Genomic DNA, 16461 nt, shown 5'->3' on the forward strand with positions numbered 1-16461 from the left:
ACAGCGATTATGAGACTTTTTTGCCGGCAAAGGTGAAAATGGTAATGGTTACAAGAGGGTCCATCTGCTCTTGTGGCGCACACAGATAACCACAAAAGCATTTATACCATACTGTCTGACTGTAATAGAGTCCTCTGTTTTATGGCCTTGAAAGTTGCACGTGGTTCATCAAGAGGACATTGAAGTGGGGAGCCATCTTATGAGATCTCACAAAGCAATCTTAATAATGTGTAAAGATCAATCATGGCAAATAGAGTGCCGAACTAAGCCTACCTATGCATCATGCATTTTAGGAGGCAACCCACAGAGTGCTGAGAGACAGCAACAGCATGAGAACAAATACTGTATCAGATTTATCCTTGAAGTAATGAAGGAGTGCATGAATTAAAATACTACTCACTCTGACGGCCCTTGTCAGATCATTAAACTTTTTTCGGTACTGTGTGCCAGTCCTGACCACATTGACTGAGGCAGAGACTTCCTCTGCTATCTGCCTCGAAATCCTTTTAAATGTCGATGGAAGTGGTCTAGAGCCATCCCGATGATGCAACTCCTGCCATCGTCTTTCCACAGCTCCCACTAGAGCTTCATTAGTGTTGTGGCTGAATCACCTGGCACGCGGTCTGGAATCGTTGTCCTTCATGATCAAAACCCAAGTGTGAAATGGTTGATTCAGCCCTGGTTGTACTGCGAATGTGAGTGACCGCGCCCAGCATTAGCGTTTGCGACAGGAGACCAGACCAGAAGTGGGGAAGAAAAAAAATTTGCGCATGCGCAGAATGGCAGATTTTTTCAACACTGGAACATTTGGCTCCGCGCACAAAGTCTGTGGTGTAACGCCGGAGTTAACGCTAATGCGCCTCGTGAACTTTCATTCGGTGAAAGTTCCTCGCTCTGGCGCTAACGTTAACCCAGCGCTATATTTTTTGCTCCACCGTGAATTACGCCCGGAAATGGGCGAAAATGCAAAAAGACGAAAATCGAGCCCACAATGTTACTATTCACATCGAAATGTATCCCAAGGTGCTTCAGAGACATAATCAAAACATTGAGAATAAATGATTTATGAAAAGTAGAAACATTGTTGCCCTAGTGGTTTAAAAACAATTATAATGTGACTCAGTAGAGACAGTATAACCAAAACAAACATTCTAAAGTGAGTAACACAGCTTATATCTATAGGTGAAGATCAAATGAATCCCAGTTGAAGAATTCTATTCTGGGGGATAGTCTATCACATTTACAACATTTAAATGCTTCTTAGATAAATGACAAGAAGCTGAGCTGTCACGTGGGCTGAATCTCACAGTAACAAGTAACAATAAATAAAACAATAGCCCATAGCAGCCTGGCAGAAAGATCAAGGCAAATTCCACTGAAAAAGGCACCTGATCTATGACAGCTGCTTTGACTGTCCAAGGAATATAACAAGAACAACAACTCAGTGTATAACAATCATCCTTTAATGAGGAGAGCCTTTGCCAGATCTAAAAAAAACCTCAATGTGAATTAATGATATGAAGGGTTATTGCAAAGCTAGATTATTGTACTGGAGCTGGTGAGCTGTTCAACCGTATATGTAATTTATATAGAGGACACAAACATCAGATTATAAATGGATATACATTTTATTGCAACAATACAGTAATCACTCAGGGAAATGTGGTTAGTGTAGGTCTTGTTCCTCATCTTCAATGAGCTGTTGGATGTCATCAAAGGCAATATTATTCTCGTTCCTAATTATACCATCTTCTATGGATTGGTTGTCTCCCCATCTGAAAGTGGACCAAATCATTACAAGCAGATACTGACAGGACTGTATAGTGAGTAAATAAATAATGTGCTATCTGCTGAGCATTGAACTCTCTTCAGTCACAGGCTTCTCAACTTGAGACAAACAAACAAATAGCATAATGAAAATCCTTAAGGTTTCAAACTAGTCGTCACCATGGTCAATTTCAGCATTTAAAAAAGTCAACATCTACCACATTGATTGAAAACTGCAGTCTTGTTTATTGAATGCTTCAGAATCCTGAGCCTTATTTTCAGACTGTTAAGTGTAAAGGTATTTTTAAATAGGTTTCTGGTGGTAACTGAGTTCATTCCACCAAATTTGAAATTACTATTTGTCCTAACTTAAGGCATCACATGGAAGTATGCTAAAGTTATTCAATGTACCACCTTAAGAAGTGGAAATGAGCCACAAATAATATAACTTGAAGATGTAAAGGAAAGAAAATTAAGGCAGACATAGCAGATTATATACTTCAGTGAGATGGAATTTTTAGATACTGGTTACACAGAACAAGAGAAAAAAACATTGGCCTAGAAATTCTGTGGTAAGACGGATGCCTGAGCATCCAATATGGTGTGCTCATTACAAGCCGGAAATGCACTGACATATTGGTGTCCCGGGCCCGTGCCTGAAATAGGAGTTAAGCCTATTTCAGGGCCTATGGCCTATACTCTCTGGAGTTTAGAAGAATGAGAGGTAATCTCATTGAAATATACAAGATTCTGAAGGGGATTGACAGGGTAGATGCTGAGAGGTTGTTTCCCCCAGCTGGAGGGTCTAGAATCTAGGGGCCATAGTCTCAGGATAAGGGGATGGCCATTTAAGACAGAGATGAGGAGGAATTTCTTCACTCAGAGGGTTGTGAATGTTTGGAATTCTCTGTCCCAGAGGGCTGTGGATGCTGAGTCTTAGAATGTATTCAAGGCTGAGAAAGACAGATTTTTGGGGTCTAGGGGAATCAAGGGATATGGAGACCGGGCGGGAAAGCGGAGCTGAGGTCGATGATCAGCCATGATCTATTGAATGGCGGGGCAGGCTCGAGGGGCCGTAGGGCCTACTCCTGCTCCTGTTCCTGTTCCTATTCCTATTCCTTATGTTCTTAATACCTTTGCATATGTAAATAGGGGGCCTAATGCATGTCTGAGATTCCCTATGCAAAATTGGCAGCCCTGAACATGGACGGTGACAGGCCTGCTGTGTTCAGGAAAATGTGGTTAATATGCTGCCTAACCAGTGCTCTTCAAAAAGGAACCCTGCAGATCACCGCTAAAAAGGGAAGTTTAAAAAAATACGACTTCCCTGAATGTGGAGCCAGGAGGTGCAGGATTGTCGCTCCCAGATCCACTGCAGTGCCGAAGAGTATTGCAGTCGTCCGCTCTGCAGTCTCCTCCCTCCCAGTCGCCCCCTCCCTTTTGATCGCTTGCTCCCCTCTCCCGATTCCGCCCTCTCCCGGGACCTACCGGAGGGTCACTGGTGGAAACACAGCGGCCCAAGATTGAAATCCTTTTTGCCAGTGAGTTGTCTGAGAATGCCCAACAGGCTTCTGCAGGTCACCTGCCCCATGCAAATGAGCCCCAAGGCCCAATATTGGGTGTGCCTCTGGCTTATCCATTCTGGTGTAGGGAATTGTTCCCTCTGCCCAGTTTGTGACCAATTTCTAGACCGTGAATTCTTTGACGTGGCAACAACATTATGGGTGTTATTTTGCCAAAGGGTGAAAACAGGCGCTAAATGGGTGCGTGACAGAATTTCTGGAATAAATGTTGCTTGAGTGATAGTGAAGTCTCGACAAAGTGTCCCAGAAAGTCTCCTGATGTGTTTCCAAGGTCCTCTTCACAGCTCCAGCAGCAATGAAGATGAAATGATGAGTATCCCTTTAAGGAGCATTTGAAATCGGTATCAACGCCTTGTTTGCTCCCAAGCAGCTGGTCGCTGTTAGGAAAGGTCGTTAGTTGAAGCACTGGACAGCAAAATGCCGTGCAACTTCTTTAATGAGCGCTAGCAGGAATTTTAAGTGGCAATCAGCTGTTTAACAAGCCTCTGGGTGGCCATTTCTAGCGCTGGCTTCAACTCCTTTACCAAGATGGCATGTTGCGCTAAACACGGGCTAAATTGGCGTTGCAGCTTAAATCCCCATTTTGGAGGCTCTTTAGTGCCTGAAATATCTAGCGACAATTGTCCCCTATAACTTCTAAGGGCCATCAAATAGCATGACGTGCAAAAAGTTAATATTTAAAAGTGTTACGAACTGCAGAAGACTAGCAAGTAAATAATTAATCTGAAAAGGAGTGCAAGAACTAAACTACATTATAATTGGAAACACAAATCAACTGCCCATTAGAACACCAAGGACATATCTTATTGAATCTCAGAAGCTGATAACTCAACTGTTTTAGTTAAGGGCAAGGATAACAGTACCCAAACATCGAAGTCTGCTCTTGAGCATAGTGATATCAATGGCAATTGTCAGTATATCATATATAAAGTCGTCTTTAATGTGCACGAGAATAATATCCAGTAATCTTTTTAATAATCCCAGCAGTAGATATTTATAAATATGCAAGAATTACTTATGTCATGTGTGATTTTTTTTGTTGTATCCTGCCAATTATATGGTTCTTTGATTCTCACTCCTTTCTAATATTACCAACATATAAAATAATTCAGCATAAAGGGCTCAATTTAAAAAAAAAGAGGCAGGCAGAGTACACCTTTTTGTCAGTTTCACACACTGGCTACCACATGTACAACTTTCTCTTGCAAGTTCATGTCTTGTTTGGATTTTTGCAGCTGAATTCAAAATAAAAGCCATTGGGATAGATTTTAACTTAGCAGCCCGTTTTACATCTCATTCGATTTTTATTTGCATTGACTTTAATAGAAATAAAAATCGTGACAGTTTAAAAAAAATTTACTCATGCAGTCTGGGCGTTACTGGCAAGACCAGCATTTATTGCCCTCCAGAAGGTGGTAGAGAGCTGCCTTCTTGAACTGCTGCAGGTTGTGTGGTGAAGGTACTCCCAAAGTGCTGTTAGGGAGGGAGTTCCAGGATTTTGATGCAGTGATGATAAAGGAATGGCAATATATTTTAAAGTCAGGATGATGTGTAACTTGGGAGGGGAACTTGGAGCTGTTGGTGTTCCCATGTGCCTGCTGCCCTTATCCTTCTAGGTGGTAAATGCCTTGGTGAGTTGCTGCACTCCATCTTGTAGATGGTACATGCTGCAGACAGTATGCCTGTGGTGGAGGGAGTGAATGTTTAAGGTGGTGGATGGTGTGCTAATCAAGCGGACTGCTCGGTCCTGGATTGTTGTGGTGCTGCACTCACCCGGGCAAGTGGAGAGTATTCCATCACACTCTCCTGACTTGTGCCTTATAGATGATGGAAAGGCTTTAGGGAGTCACTCAATAAATGAGTCACTCACTGCAAGAATACCATGCCTCTGACCTGCTCTTGGAGCCACGGTATTTATGTGGCTGGTCCAGTTGAGTTTCTGCTCAAACCCAGGATTCTGATGGTGGGGGATTTGACGATGGTAATGCCATTGAATGTCAAGGAGAGATGGTTAGATTGAGTGTCACTAATATTATTTGCCACTTATCAGCCCAAGCCTGAATGTTGTCCAGGTCTTGCTGCATGCGGGCATGGACTGCTTCATTATCTGAGGAGTCGCAAATGACACTGAACACTGTGCAATCATCAGCAAACATCCATATTTCTGACCTTATGATGGAGAGAAGATTATTGATGAAGCAGCTGAAGATGGTTGGACCTAGGACACTGCCCTGAGGAACTCCTGCAGCGATGCCCTGGGGTTAACATGATTGGCCTCCAACAACCACCTTCCTTTGTACTAGGTATGACTCCAGCCAGTGGAAATGTTTCCACGATTCCCATTGACTTCAATTTTGCTAGGGCTCCTTGATGCTGCACGCGATCAAATGTGGACTTGATATCAAGGGCAATCACTCTCACTTCACCTCTGGAATTTAACTCTTTTGTCCATGCTTGGACCAAGACTGAGGTCTGGAGCCGAGTGGGACCGGTGGAAGCCAAACTGAGCATTGTTGAGCAGATTATTGATGAGTAAATGCCGCTTGATAACACTGTCGACGAAACCTTCTATTACTTTGCTGATGATTGAGAATAGACTGAGGTGGCGGTAATTGGATTTGTCCTGCTTTTTGTAGACAGGATATATCTGGGCAATTTTCCACATTGTCGGGTAGATGCCAGTGCTGTAGCTGCAAAAGCTTGGCTGGAGGAGCGACTAGTTCTGGAGCACAAGTCAGCACTTCAGCCAGGATGTTGTCAGGGCCCAGAGCTTTTGCTGCACCCACTGTGCTCAGCCATTTCTTGATTTTACATGGAATTAATAAATTGGTTTAAAACTGGCTTCAATGATGGTGGGCACCTCAGGAGATAGAAACATAGAAAATAGATGCAGGAGTAGGCCATTCAGCCCTTCAAGCCTGCACCACCATTCAATAAGATCATGGCTGATCATTCACCTAAGTACCCCTTTCCTGCTTTTTCTCCATATCCCTTGATCCCTTTAGCCATAAGGGCCATATCTAACTCCCCCTTGAATATATCTAATGAACTGGCATCAACAACTCTCTGCGGTAGAGAATTCCACAGGTTCACAACTTTGAGTGAAGAAGTTTCTCCTCATCTCGGTCCTAAATGGTTTACCCCTTATCCTTAGACGGTGACCGACCCCTGGTTCTGGACTTCCCCAACATCGGGAACATTCTTCCTGCATCTAACCTGTCCAGTCCCATCAGGTCAGAATTTTATATGGTTCTATGAAATCCCCTCTCATTCTTCTAAACTCCAGTGAATACAGGCCCAGTCGATCCTGTTATGTATGGAGAAAGAGTCAGACTGAACACTGAGCTCAAAGTATATTGTGACCGTAGTCTTTTATTACAGGTCTCCAGAGTGCCTCTCCAACCTGTGTGGCCTCCTTAAATACCTGTGCTCCCAAGGAATTATGGGATCCCTTGTGACTCCAGGGGATGAGCCCTCTGGTGGCTGAACAGGGTAAATACAAGTTCACACAGATAACAACATTCCCCCTGCAAAGTCAATAGTGTAATTATTTACAATGTGAGTCAATCTGAGGCCCTTCTTGTCCTAGTTGATCGTCTCGGTGTGAAAGCTGGTATTGTTGTACCCTCGCTGGGCTGCTACGCAGCTGGCCTAGCTGGGCTGCCTGGTGTGTTGGGTCCTGCTGGGCTGCTGTGGATGATAGGTTCTGCTTCGTGGTCAACCGTGGTGCCGGTTGCCACTGGTGTGTATGTTGGGAGATCAAAAAAGGTAGGGTCCAAAGTGGGTTGCTCAGGATAGTCCGTAAATCTGAGTTTGATTTGGTCCAAGTGTTTCCGGTGAATGAGTCCCTTTGAAAGTTTGGCCCGAAACACCCTGCACCCCTTTGGCCATGAGAGTGCCGGGAAGCCACTTGGGACCTTGTCTATAATTCAGTACAAATACAGGATCATTGATTTCAATCTCGCGTGACACATTTGCACTATCATGGTATGCACTTTGTTGAAGCCGCCTGCTCTCTACCTGTTCATTTAGATCAGGGTGGACTAACGAAAACCTTGTCTTGAGTGCTCTTTTCATGAGCAGTTCAGCAGGTGGGATCCCAGTGAGCAAGTGGGGTCTCGTGCGATAGCTAAGCAGGACTCGGGATAGGCGTGTCTGCAGTGAGCCTTCAGTTACCTTCTTCAAGCCTTGCTTGATGGTTTGCACTGCTCTCTCTGCCTGACCACTGGATGCTGCTTTAAACGGGGCACTTGTGACATGTTTGATCCCGTTATGGGTCATGAATTCTTTGAACTCAGCACTGGTAAAACATGGCTCTTTGTCGCTCACCAGGACATCGGGTAAGCCGTGAGTGGCAAACATGGCCCGCAGGCTTTCAGTAGTGGCAACGGACGTGCTAACCGACATTATCTCACATTCAATCCACTTGGAATACGCGTCTACAACCACAAGGAACATTTTACCCAAGAACGGGCCTGCATAGTCGACGTGTACCCTAGACCACAGTTTGGAGTGCCAAGACCATAAACTTAGCGGCGCCTCCCTGGGTATATTGCTTAACTGTGAGCATGTATTACATCTGTGAATGCATCGATATCGGGCCACCACACGTGGGATCTGGCTATCGCTTTCATCATTACGATGCTTGGGTGGGTACTGTGGAGGTCATTGATGAAGGTGTCTCTGCCCTTCTTGGGGACCACTACTCGATTGCCCCACAGAAGGCAGTGTGCTTTTATAGACATTTCAACTTTGCGCTGCTGGAACAGCTTAATCTCTTCCTGTATTTCCACTGGGACACTGGACCAGCCCCGGTGAAGCACACAGCTTTTGACTAGAGATAATAATGGGTCCTGACTTGTCCAGGTTTTGATCTGCCGGGCAGTGACGGGTGATTGCTCACTCTCAAATCCTTCCATAACCATGACTAGATCTGCGGGCTGCGTCATTTCCACACCCGTGGTGGGCAATGGCAGCCTACTGAGAGCATCAGCGCAGTTTTCTGTGCCTGGCCTGTGGTGGATGGCGTAGTTGTATGCGGACAACGTGAGTGCCCATCTCAGGATGCGGGCCAATTAGTTGGTATTTATCCCTTTACTGTTGGAAAACAGGGATATAGAAACATAGAAAATAGGTGGAGTAGGCCATTCTGAACTTCGAGCCTGCACCATCATTCAATATCATGGCTGATCATTCCCTCAGTACCCCTTTCCTGCTTTCTCTCCATACTCCTTGATTCCCCTTGCCATAAGGGCCATATCTAACTCCCCCTTGAATATATCCATGAACTGGCATCAACAACTCTCTGCGACAGGAAATTCCACAGGTTAACAACTCTTAGTGAAGTTTCTCCTCATCTCAGTCCTAAATGGCCTACCCCTTATCCTAAGACTGTGTCCCCTGGTTCTGGACTTCCCCAACATCGGGAACATTCTACCCGCATCTAACCTGTCCCGTCCCGTCAGTATCTTATATGTTTCTATGAGATCCCCTCTCATCCTTCTAAACTTCAATGTATAAAGGTCCAGTTGATCCAGTCTCTCCTCATATGTCAGTCCTGCCATCCCAGGAATCAGTCTGGTGAACCTTCGCTGCACTCCCTCAATAGCAAGAACGTCCTTCCTCAGATTAGGAAACCAAAACTGAACACAATATTCCAGGTGAGGCCTCACCAAGACCCTGTACAACTGCAGTAAGACCTCCCTGCTCCTATACTCAAATTCCCTAGCTATGAAGGCCAACATACCATTTGCCGCCTTCATTGCCTGCTGTACCTGTATGCCAACTTTCAATGACTGATGAACCACGACACCCAGGTCTCGTTGTACCTCCCCTTTGCCTAATCTGCCGCCATTCAGATAATATTCTATCTTAGCGTTTTTACTCCCAAAGTGGATAACCTCACATTTATCCACATTATACTGCATCTGCCATGCATTTGCCCACTCACCCTGCAGCCTCCTAGCGTCCTCCTCACAGCTCACACCGCCACCCAGTTTAGTGTCATCTATAAACTTGGAGATATTACACTCAATTACTTCATCCAAATCATTGATGTGTATTGTAAAGAGCTGGGTTCCCAGCACTGAGCCCTGCGGCACTCCACTAGTCACTGCCTGCCATTCTGAAAAGGACCCGTTTATCCCAACTCTCTGCTTCCTGTCTAACAACCAGTTCTCTTTTCACGTCAGTATATTACCCCCAATATCATGTGCTTTGATTTTGCACAACAATCTCTTGTGTGGGACCTTGTCAAAAGCCTTTTGAAAGTCCAAATACACCACATCCACTGGTTCTCCCTTGTCCACTCGACTAGTTACATCCACAAAAAATGCAGAAGATTTGTCAAGCATGATTTTCCCTTCAGAAATCCATGCTGACTTGGACCGATCCTGTCACTGCTTTCCAAATGCGCTGCTAATTCATCCTTAATAATTGATTCCAACATTTTCCCCACTACTGATAACCGGTCTATAATTACCCGCTTTCTCTCTCCCTCCCTTTTTAAAAAGTCTTGTTACATTAGCTACCCTCCAGTCCATAGGAACTGATCCAGAGTCGAAAGACTGTTGGAAAATGATCACCAATGCATCCACTATTTCTTGGGCCACTTCCTTAAGTACTCTGTGATGCAGGCTATCAGGCCCAAGGGATTTATCGGCCTTCAATCCCATCAATTTCCCTAACACAATTTCCTGACTAATAAGGATATCCTTCAGTTCCTCCTTCTCACTAGACCCTTGGTCCCCTAGTACTTCCGGAAGGTTATGTGTGTCTTCCTTCGTGAAGACAGAACCAAAGTATTTGTTCAATTAGTCTGCGATTTCTTTGTTCCCAATTATAAATTCACCTGAATCCAACTGCAAGGGACCTACGTTTGTCTTCACTAATCTTTTTCTCTTCACATATCTATAGAAGCTTTTGCAGTCAGTTTTTACGTGCCCGGCAAGCTTCTTCTCATACTCTATTTTCCCCCTCTTAATTAAACCCTTAGTCCTCCTCTGCTGAATTCTAAATTTCTCCCAGTCCTCAGGTTTGTTGCTTTTTCTGGCCAATTTATATGCCTCTTTCTTGGATTTAACACTATCCTTAATTTCGCTTGTTAGCCACGGTTGAGCCACCTTCCCCTTTTTATTTTTACTCCTGACAGGGATGTACAATTGCTGACATTCATCCATGTGATCTTTAAATGTTTGCCATTGCCTATCCACCGTCAACCCTTGAAGTATCATTTGCCAGTTTATTCTAGCCAATTCACAACTCAAGTCATCGAAGTTACCTTTCCTTATGTTCAGGACCCTAGTTTCTGAATTAACTGTGTCACTCTCCATCTTAATAAAGAATTCTACCATGTTATGGTCACTCTTCCCCAAGGGGCCTCGCACAACAAGATTGCTAATTAGTCCTTTTTCATTACACAACACCCAGTCTAGGATGGGCAGCTTCCTAGATGGTTCCTCGACATATTGGTCTGGAAAACCATCCCTAATACACTCCAGGAAATCCTCCTCCACCGCATTGCTACCAGTTTGGTTAGCCCAATCAGTATGTAGATTAAAGTCACCGATGATAACTGCTGTACCTTTATTGCATGCATCCCTAATGTCTTGTTTGATGCTGTCCCAACCTTACTACTACTGTTTGGTGGTCTGTACACAACTCTCACTAGCGTTTTCTGCCCCTTGGTATTCCGTAGCTCTACCCATACCGATTCCACATCATCCAAGCTAATGTCCTTTCTTACTATTGCATTAATTTCCTCTTTAACCAGCAATGCCACCCCACCTCCTTTTCCTTTCTGTTTATCGTTCCTAAATGTTGAATACCCCTGGATGTTGAGTTCCCAGTCTTGGTCACCCTGGAGCCATGTCTCCGTGATGCCAATTACATCATACCCGTTAACTGCTATCTGCGCAGTTAATTCGTCCACCTTATTCTGAATACTCCTCACATTGAGGCACAGAGCCTTCAGGCTTGTCCTTCTAACACACTTTGCCCCTTTAGAATTTTGGTGTAATGTGGCCCTTTTTACTTTTTGCCTTGGGTTTCTCGGCCCTCCACTTTTATTTTTCTTCTTTCTATCTTTTGCTTCTGCTCCCATTCTACTTCCCTCTGTCTCCCTGCATAGGTTCCCATCCTCCTGCCATATTTAACTCCTCCCCAACAGCACTAGCAAACGCCCCCCCCCGAGGACATTGGTTCCGGTCCTGCCCAGGTGCAGACTGTCCAGTTTGTACTGGTCCCAGCTCCCCCAGAACCAGTTCCAATGTCCCAGGAATTTGAATCCCTCCCTTGTGCACCACTCCTCAAGCCACGTATTATCTGAGCTATCCTGCGATTCCTACTCTGACTAGGATGTGGCACTGGGTAGCAATCGTGAGATTACTAATTTTGAGGTCCTACTTTTTAAGTTAGCTCCTAGCTCTGTAAATTCGTCCTCATCCCGTTTTTTACCTATATCATTGGTACCTATATGCACCACGACAACTGGCTGTTCACCCTCCCTTTTCAGAATGCCCTGCACCCACTCCGGGACATCCTTGACCCTTGCACCAGGGAGGCAACATACCATCCTGGAGTCTCGGTTGCAGACGCAGAAACGTCCATCTATTCCCCTTACAATTGAATCTCCTATCACTATAGCTCTCCCAATCTTTTTCCTGCCCTCCTGTGCAGCAGAGCCACGCATGGTGCCATGAACTTGGCTGCTGCTGCCCTCCCCTGATGAGTCATCCCCCTCAACAGTACCCAAAGCGTGTATTTGTTTTGCAGGGGGATGACTGCAGGGGACCCTTGCACTACCTTCCTTGCACTGCGCTTCCTGTTGGTCATCCATTCCCTATCTAGCTGTGTACCCTTTACCTGCGGTAAGACCAACACACTAAATGTGCTATTCACGTCAATCTCAGCATCATGGATGCTCCAGAGTTCATCCACCTGCAGCTCTAGTGCCGCAATGCGGTCCATCAGGAGTTGCAGGCGGATGCACTTCCCGCACTTGTAGTCGTCAGGGACACCGGAAGCGTCCCGGACTTCCCACAGAGTACAGGAGGAGCATAACACATGTCTGAGCTGTCCTGCCATGACTTAACCCTTAGATAAACTTAAATTAGCAACAACAATAATGCTAAAGGTTGCTTACTGATATAGAAAAGAAAAAAAACTACTTACCAATCACCAGCCAATCACTTACCCCCTTGGCTGTGATGTCACCTTTCGATTTCTTTCTACTTCTTTTTTGCCTCCCTGCTGCAGCTGCATCGGCTGGCCTCTCGAACTGCCGACGCTCCTGTTGGGCCTGTTGTAGGCCTCAGCAACGTCCCACTCTGCCTCCTGACTCCCCGCTTATGGTCAGTTTTCAATTCAAATTTTAGCCCAGACAAGTATTGATGCATTTTCTTTACCCCATAAACACACGCTAACGCTTCTTTCTCAATAATGCTGTAGCCTCTCTCAGCCTTAGACAGACTCCTGGATGCATAAGCAACCAGTTGCAGTTTCCCGAAATCATTTGCTTGTTGCAATACACACCCGACGCCATATGACGACACATCACATGCTAGTACCAAACGCTTACATGGATCATACAACACAAGTAATTTGTTTGAGCATAACAATTTTCTTGCTTTTACAAAGGCATTTTCTTGGCTTTTGCCCCAAACCCATTCGTCCCCTTTTTGTAGTAAAACATGCAGTGGTTCTAGCAGTGTACTATGACCCGGTAAGAAGTTACCAAAGTAGTTCAGGAGTCCTAGAAACGACCGCAGCTCCGTCACGTTCTGTGGCCTCGGTGCGTTCGCGATTGCCTCCGTCTTCGCATTGCTGGGCCTGATGCAGTCCACTGCAATCCTCCTTCCCAGGAACTCCACTTCAGGCACCAGGAAAAGGCACTTTGAGCATTTTAACCTGAGCCCCACACGGTTGAGTCGACTAAGAACCTCCTCCAGGTGCTGCAGATGCTCGACTGTGTTCCAACCTGTGACCCAGATGTTGTCCTGCAAGACCATGGTGTGCGGGACTGACTTCAGTAAGCTTTCCATGTTTCTCTGGAATATCGCCGCTGCTGATCGGATTCCAAACGGGCATCTATTATAAACAAAAAGACCTTTGTGCGTGTTGATGCAGGTGAAGGCCTTCGATAATTCCTCCAGTTCCTGCATCATATAGGCTGAAGTCAGATCCAGCTTCGTGAACATCTTTCCTCCCGCCAGCGTTGCAAAGAGTCGTCGGCCTTTGGTAGTGGGTATTGGTCCTGCAGGGAGAAACGATTGATAGTTACTTTGTAATCGCCACAGATTCTGACGGTGCCGTCTCCCTTGAGGACTGCGACGATAGGACTGGCCTCCTCGCTGAACTCGATCGGTGAAATGATGCCCTTTATTTGTAGCCGGACTAGCTCGATCTCTACCCTTTCTCTCATCATGTACGGTACTGCTCTTGCCTTGTGATGGATGGGTCGCGCCCCCGGAATTATGTTGATCTGCACTTTTGCTCCTTGGAATTTCCCGATGCCTGGTTCGAACAGCGAAGGAAATTTACTTAAGACCTGGGCAGACGAAGGGTCGTCAGCGGGCGATAGCGCTCAGACGTCGTCCCAGTTCCAGCGTATCTTTCCCAGCCAGTTGTTGCCGAGCAGCTTGGGACCATCGCCCGGTACCACACAGAGTGGTAGCACAGATGTGCACGGCTCCATCGTAGGAGACCTTTACGGTAGCACTGCCGAATACAGGAATCAGTTCTTTAGTGTAAGTTCTTAGTTTTGTGCAAATGGGAGTTAAGACTGGCCTTGAGGCCTTGTTGCACCACAATCTTTCGAGTCTTTTTGCCCATGATGGACTGGCTCGCGCCCATGTCCAGCTCCATTGACACCGGGAATCCATTTAGTTCAACATTCAACATTATCAGGGGACAATTCATGGTGAGTGCGTGCACCCCATGTACCTCTGCTTCCTCAATCTGAGGCTCTGGTTCGTCGTGATCCTCCATGGATCTGTCCTCCTCCGCACATGGTGGTTTGCAGGTTTAACAGGATTTGCTGCTCGTTGGAGGTGTCCCATTGTTCCACAGCCCTTACAAACGTACCCTTTGAATCGGCATGAATGTAAACGATGATCAACCCTGCAGTACTAGTACTAACAAGGTGTTAATGGCCTTGCATTCACCACTCCTGATGGTGGACTCCGAGACATCTGTGGACGTGTAGCTGCAGGTATTTGTGACCTGCCCTGTACGTTAAGATTCGAAAACATCACTTTGTTCACCGTACTTGTAACAGCACTTGTGTGCTGAGAGATTTGCTTTGTATTGTCACTGGTGGCAATGAACGCCTGGGCTATCGCTATGGCCTTAGTCAAGGTTATGGTCTCTACAGTCAAAAGTTTGCGAAGTATGGTTTCGTGGCCAATGCCAAATATGAAAAAGTCTGAACATGTGCTCCAACTGTCCTTCAAATTCGCAATGTCCTGCAAGGCATCTTAGCTCGGCGACATAACCCGCCACTTCCTGGCCTTCAGACCTTTTGTAGATGTAGAACCAGTACCTCGCCATCAGAACGCTTTCCTTCAGGTTCAAATGATATCGGACCAGTGTGCACAAATTGTCGTACAATTTCTCCGTGGGTTTCGGTGCAGTGTGCAGATTCTTCATGAGGCCATACGTTGGTGCCCCACAGACGGTGAGGAGGATCGCCCTTCGTTTGGCAGTGTTCTCTTCCCCATCTAGCTCGTTGGCTACGAAGTATTGGTCAAATCGCTCCACAAAAGTTTCCGAATCATCTCCCTCCGAGAATTTCTCCAGGATGCCCACTTTCTCTGCATCTTTGGGTTCGCTATCTGTATCTCATCGCCAGTTGTTATGTATGGAGAAAGAGTCAGACTGAACACTGTGAGCTCAAAGTATACTGTGACAGTCTTTTATTGCAAGTCTCCAGAGTGGCTCTTCAATTTGTGAGGCCTCCTTAAATACCTGTGTCCCCAAGGGATTATTGGATCTCTTAGGAATGCAGGGGATGAGCCCTCTGGTGGCTGTACAGGGTAAATACAAGTTCACATATATATCAGATCTAGTCTCTCCTCATATGTCAGTCCTGCCATCCCAGGAATCAATCTGGTGAACCTTTGCTGCACTCTCTCAATAGCAAGAACGTCCTTCCTCAGATTAGGAGACCAAAACTGAACACAATATTCCAGGTGAGACCAAGGCCCTGTACAACTGCAGTAAGACCTCCCTGCTCCTATACTCAAATCCTCTCGCTCTGAAGGCCAACATGCCGTGTGCCTTCTTCACCGCTTGCTGTACCTGCATGCCAAATTTCAATGACTGATGTACCATGACACCCAGGTCTTGTTGCACCTCCCCTTTTCCTAATCTGCTGCCATTCAGATAATATTCTGCCTTCATGTTTTTGCCACTAAAGTGGATAACCTCACATTTATCCACATTATACTGCATCTGCCATGCATTTGCCCACTCACCTAACCTGTCTAAGTCACCCTGCAGCCTCTTACCATCCTCCTCACAGCGCACACCGCCATCCAGCTTAGTGTCATCTGCAACTTGGAGATATTTCGCTCGATTCCTTCATCCAAATCATTGATGCATATTGTAAATAGCTGGGGTCCCAACACTGAGCCCAGCGGCACCCCACTAGTCACTGCCTGCCATTGTGAAAAGGACCTGTTTATCCCGACTCTCTGCTTCCTGTCTGCCAACCAGTTCTCTATCCACATTAGTACATTACCCCCAATACCATGTGCTTTAATTTTGAACAACAATCTCTTATGTGGGAACTTCTCAAAAGATTTTTGAAAGTCCAAATACACCACATCCATTGGTTCTCCCTTGTCCACTCTACTAGTTACAGCCTCAAAAAATTCTAGAAGATTTGTCAAGCATGATTTCCCTTTCATAAATCCATGCTGACTTGGACCGATCCTGTCACTGCTTTCCAAATGTGCTGCTATTTCATCTTTAATAATTGATTCCAACATTTTCCCCACTGCCAATGTCAGGCTAACCGGTCTATAATTACCCGTTTTCTCTCTTCCTTCTTTTTAAAAAAGTGGCGTTACATTAGCTACCCCCCAGTCCATAGGAACTGATCCTGACAGTT

At 45.6% G+C, this 16461-nt stretch overlaps 1 protein-coding gene across 5 annotated transcripts in view; it reads right to left on the reverse strand.

Annotated features, from left to right (window-relative positions):
• Nucleotides 1–1044: 1044 nt before the first annotated feature.
• LOC139280753 (uncharacterized) overlaps nucleotides 1045–16461 on the reverse strand; it is a 65760-nt gene continuing 50343 nt past the window's right edge. For all 5 annotated transcript variants that reach the window (XR_011596760.1, XR_011596759.1, XR_011596758.1 and 2 more), the window contains one exon: nucleotides 1045–1775. Coding sequence is in view for 1 of the 5 variants with exons in the window: in XM_070900426.1 (XP_070756527.1) it covers nucleotides 1753–1775 (23 nt within the window). In the remaining 4 variants the exon portion in view is untranslated. The remainder of the gene's footprint in view (nucleotides 1776–16461) is intronic.

The sequence above is a fragment of the Pristiophorus japonicus genome, chromosome 15 (genome assembly GCF_044704955.1).
Source record: "Pristiophorus japonicus isolate sPriJap1 chromosome 15, sPriJap1.hap1, whole genome shotgun sequence".
NCBI lineage: Eukaryota > Metazoa > Chordata > Chondrichthyes > Pristiophoridae > Pristiophorus > Pristiophorus japonicus.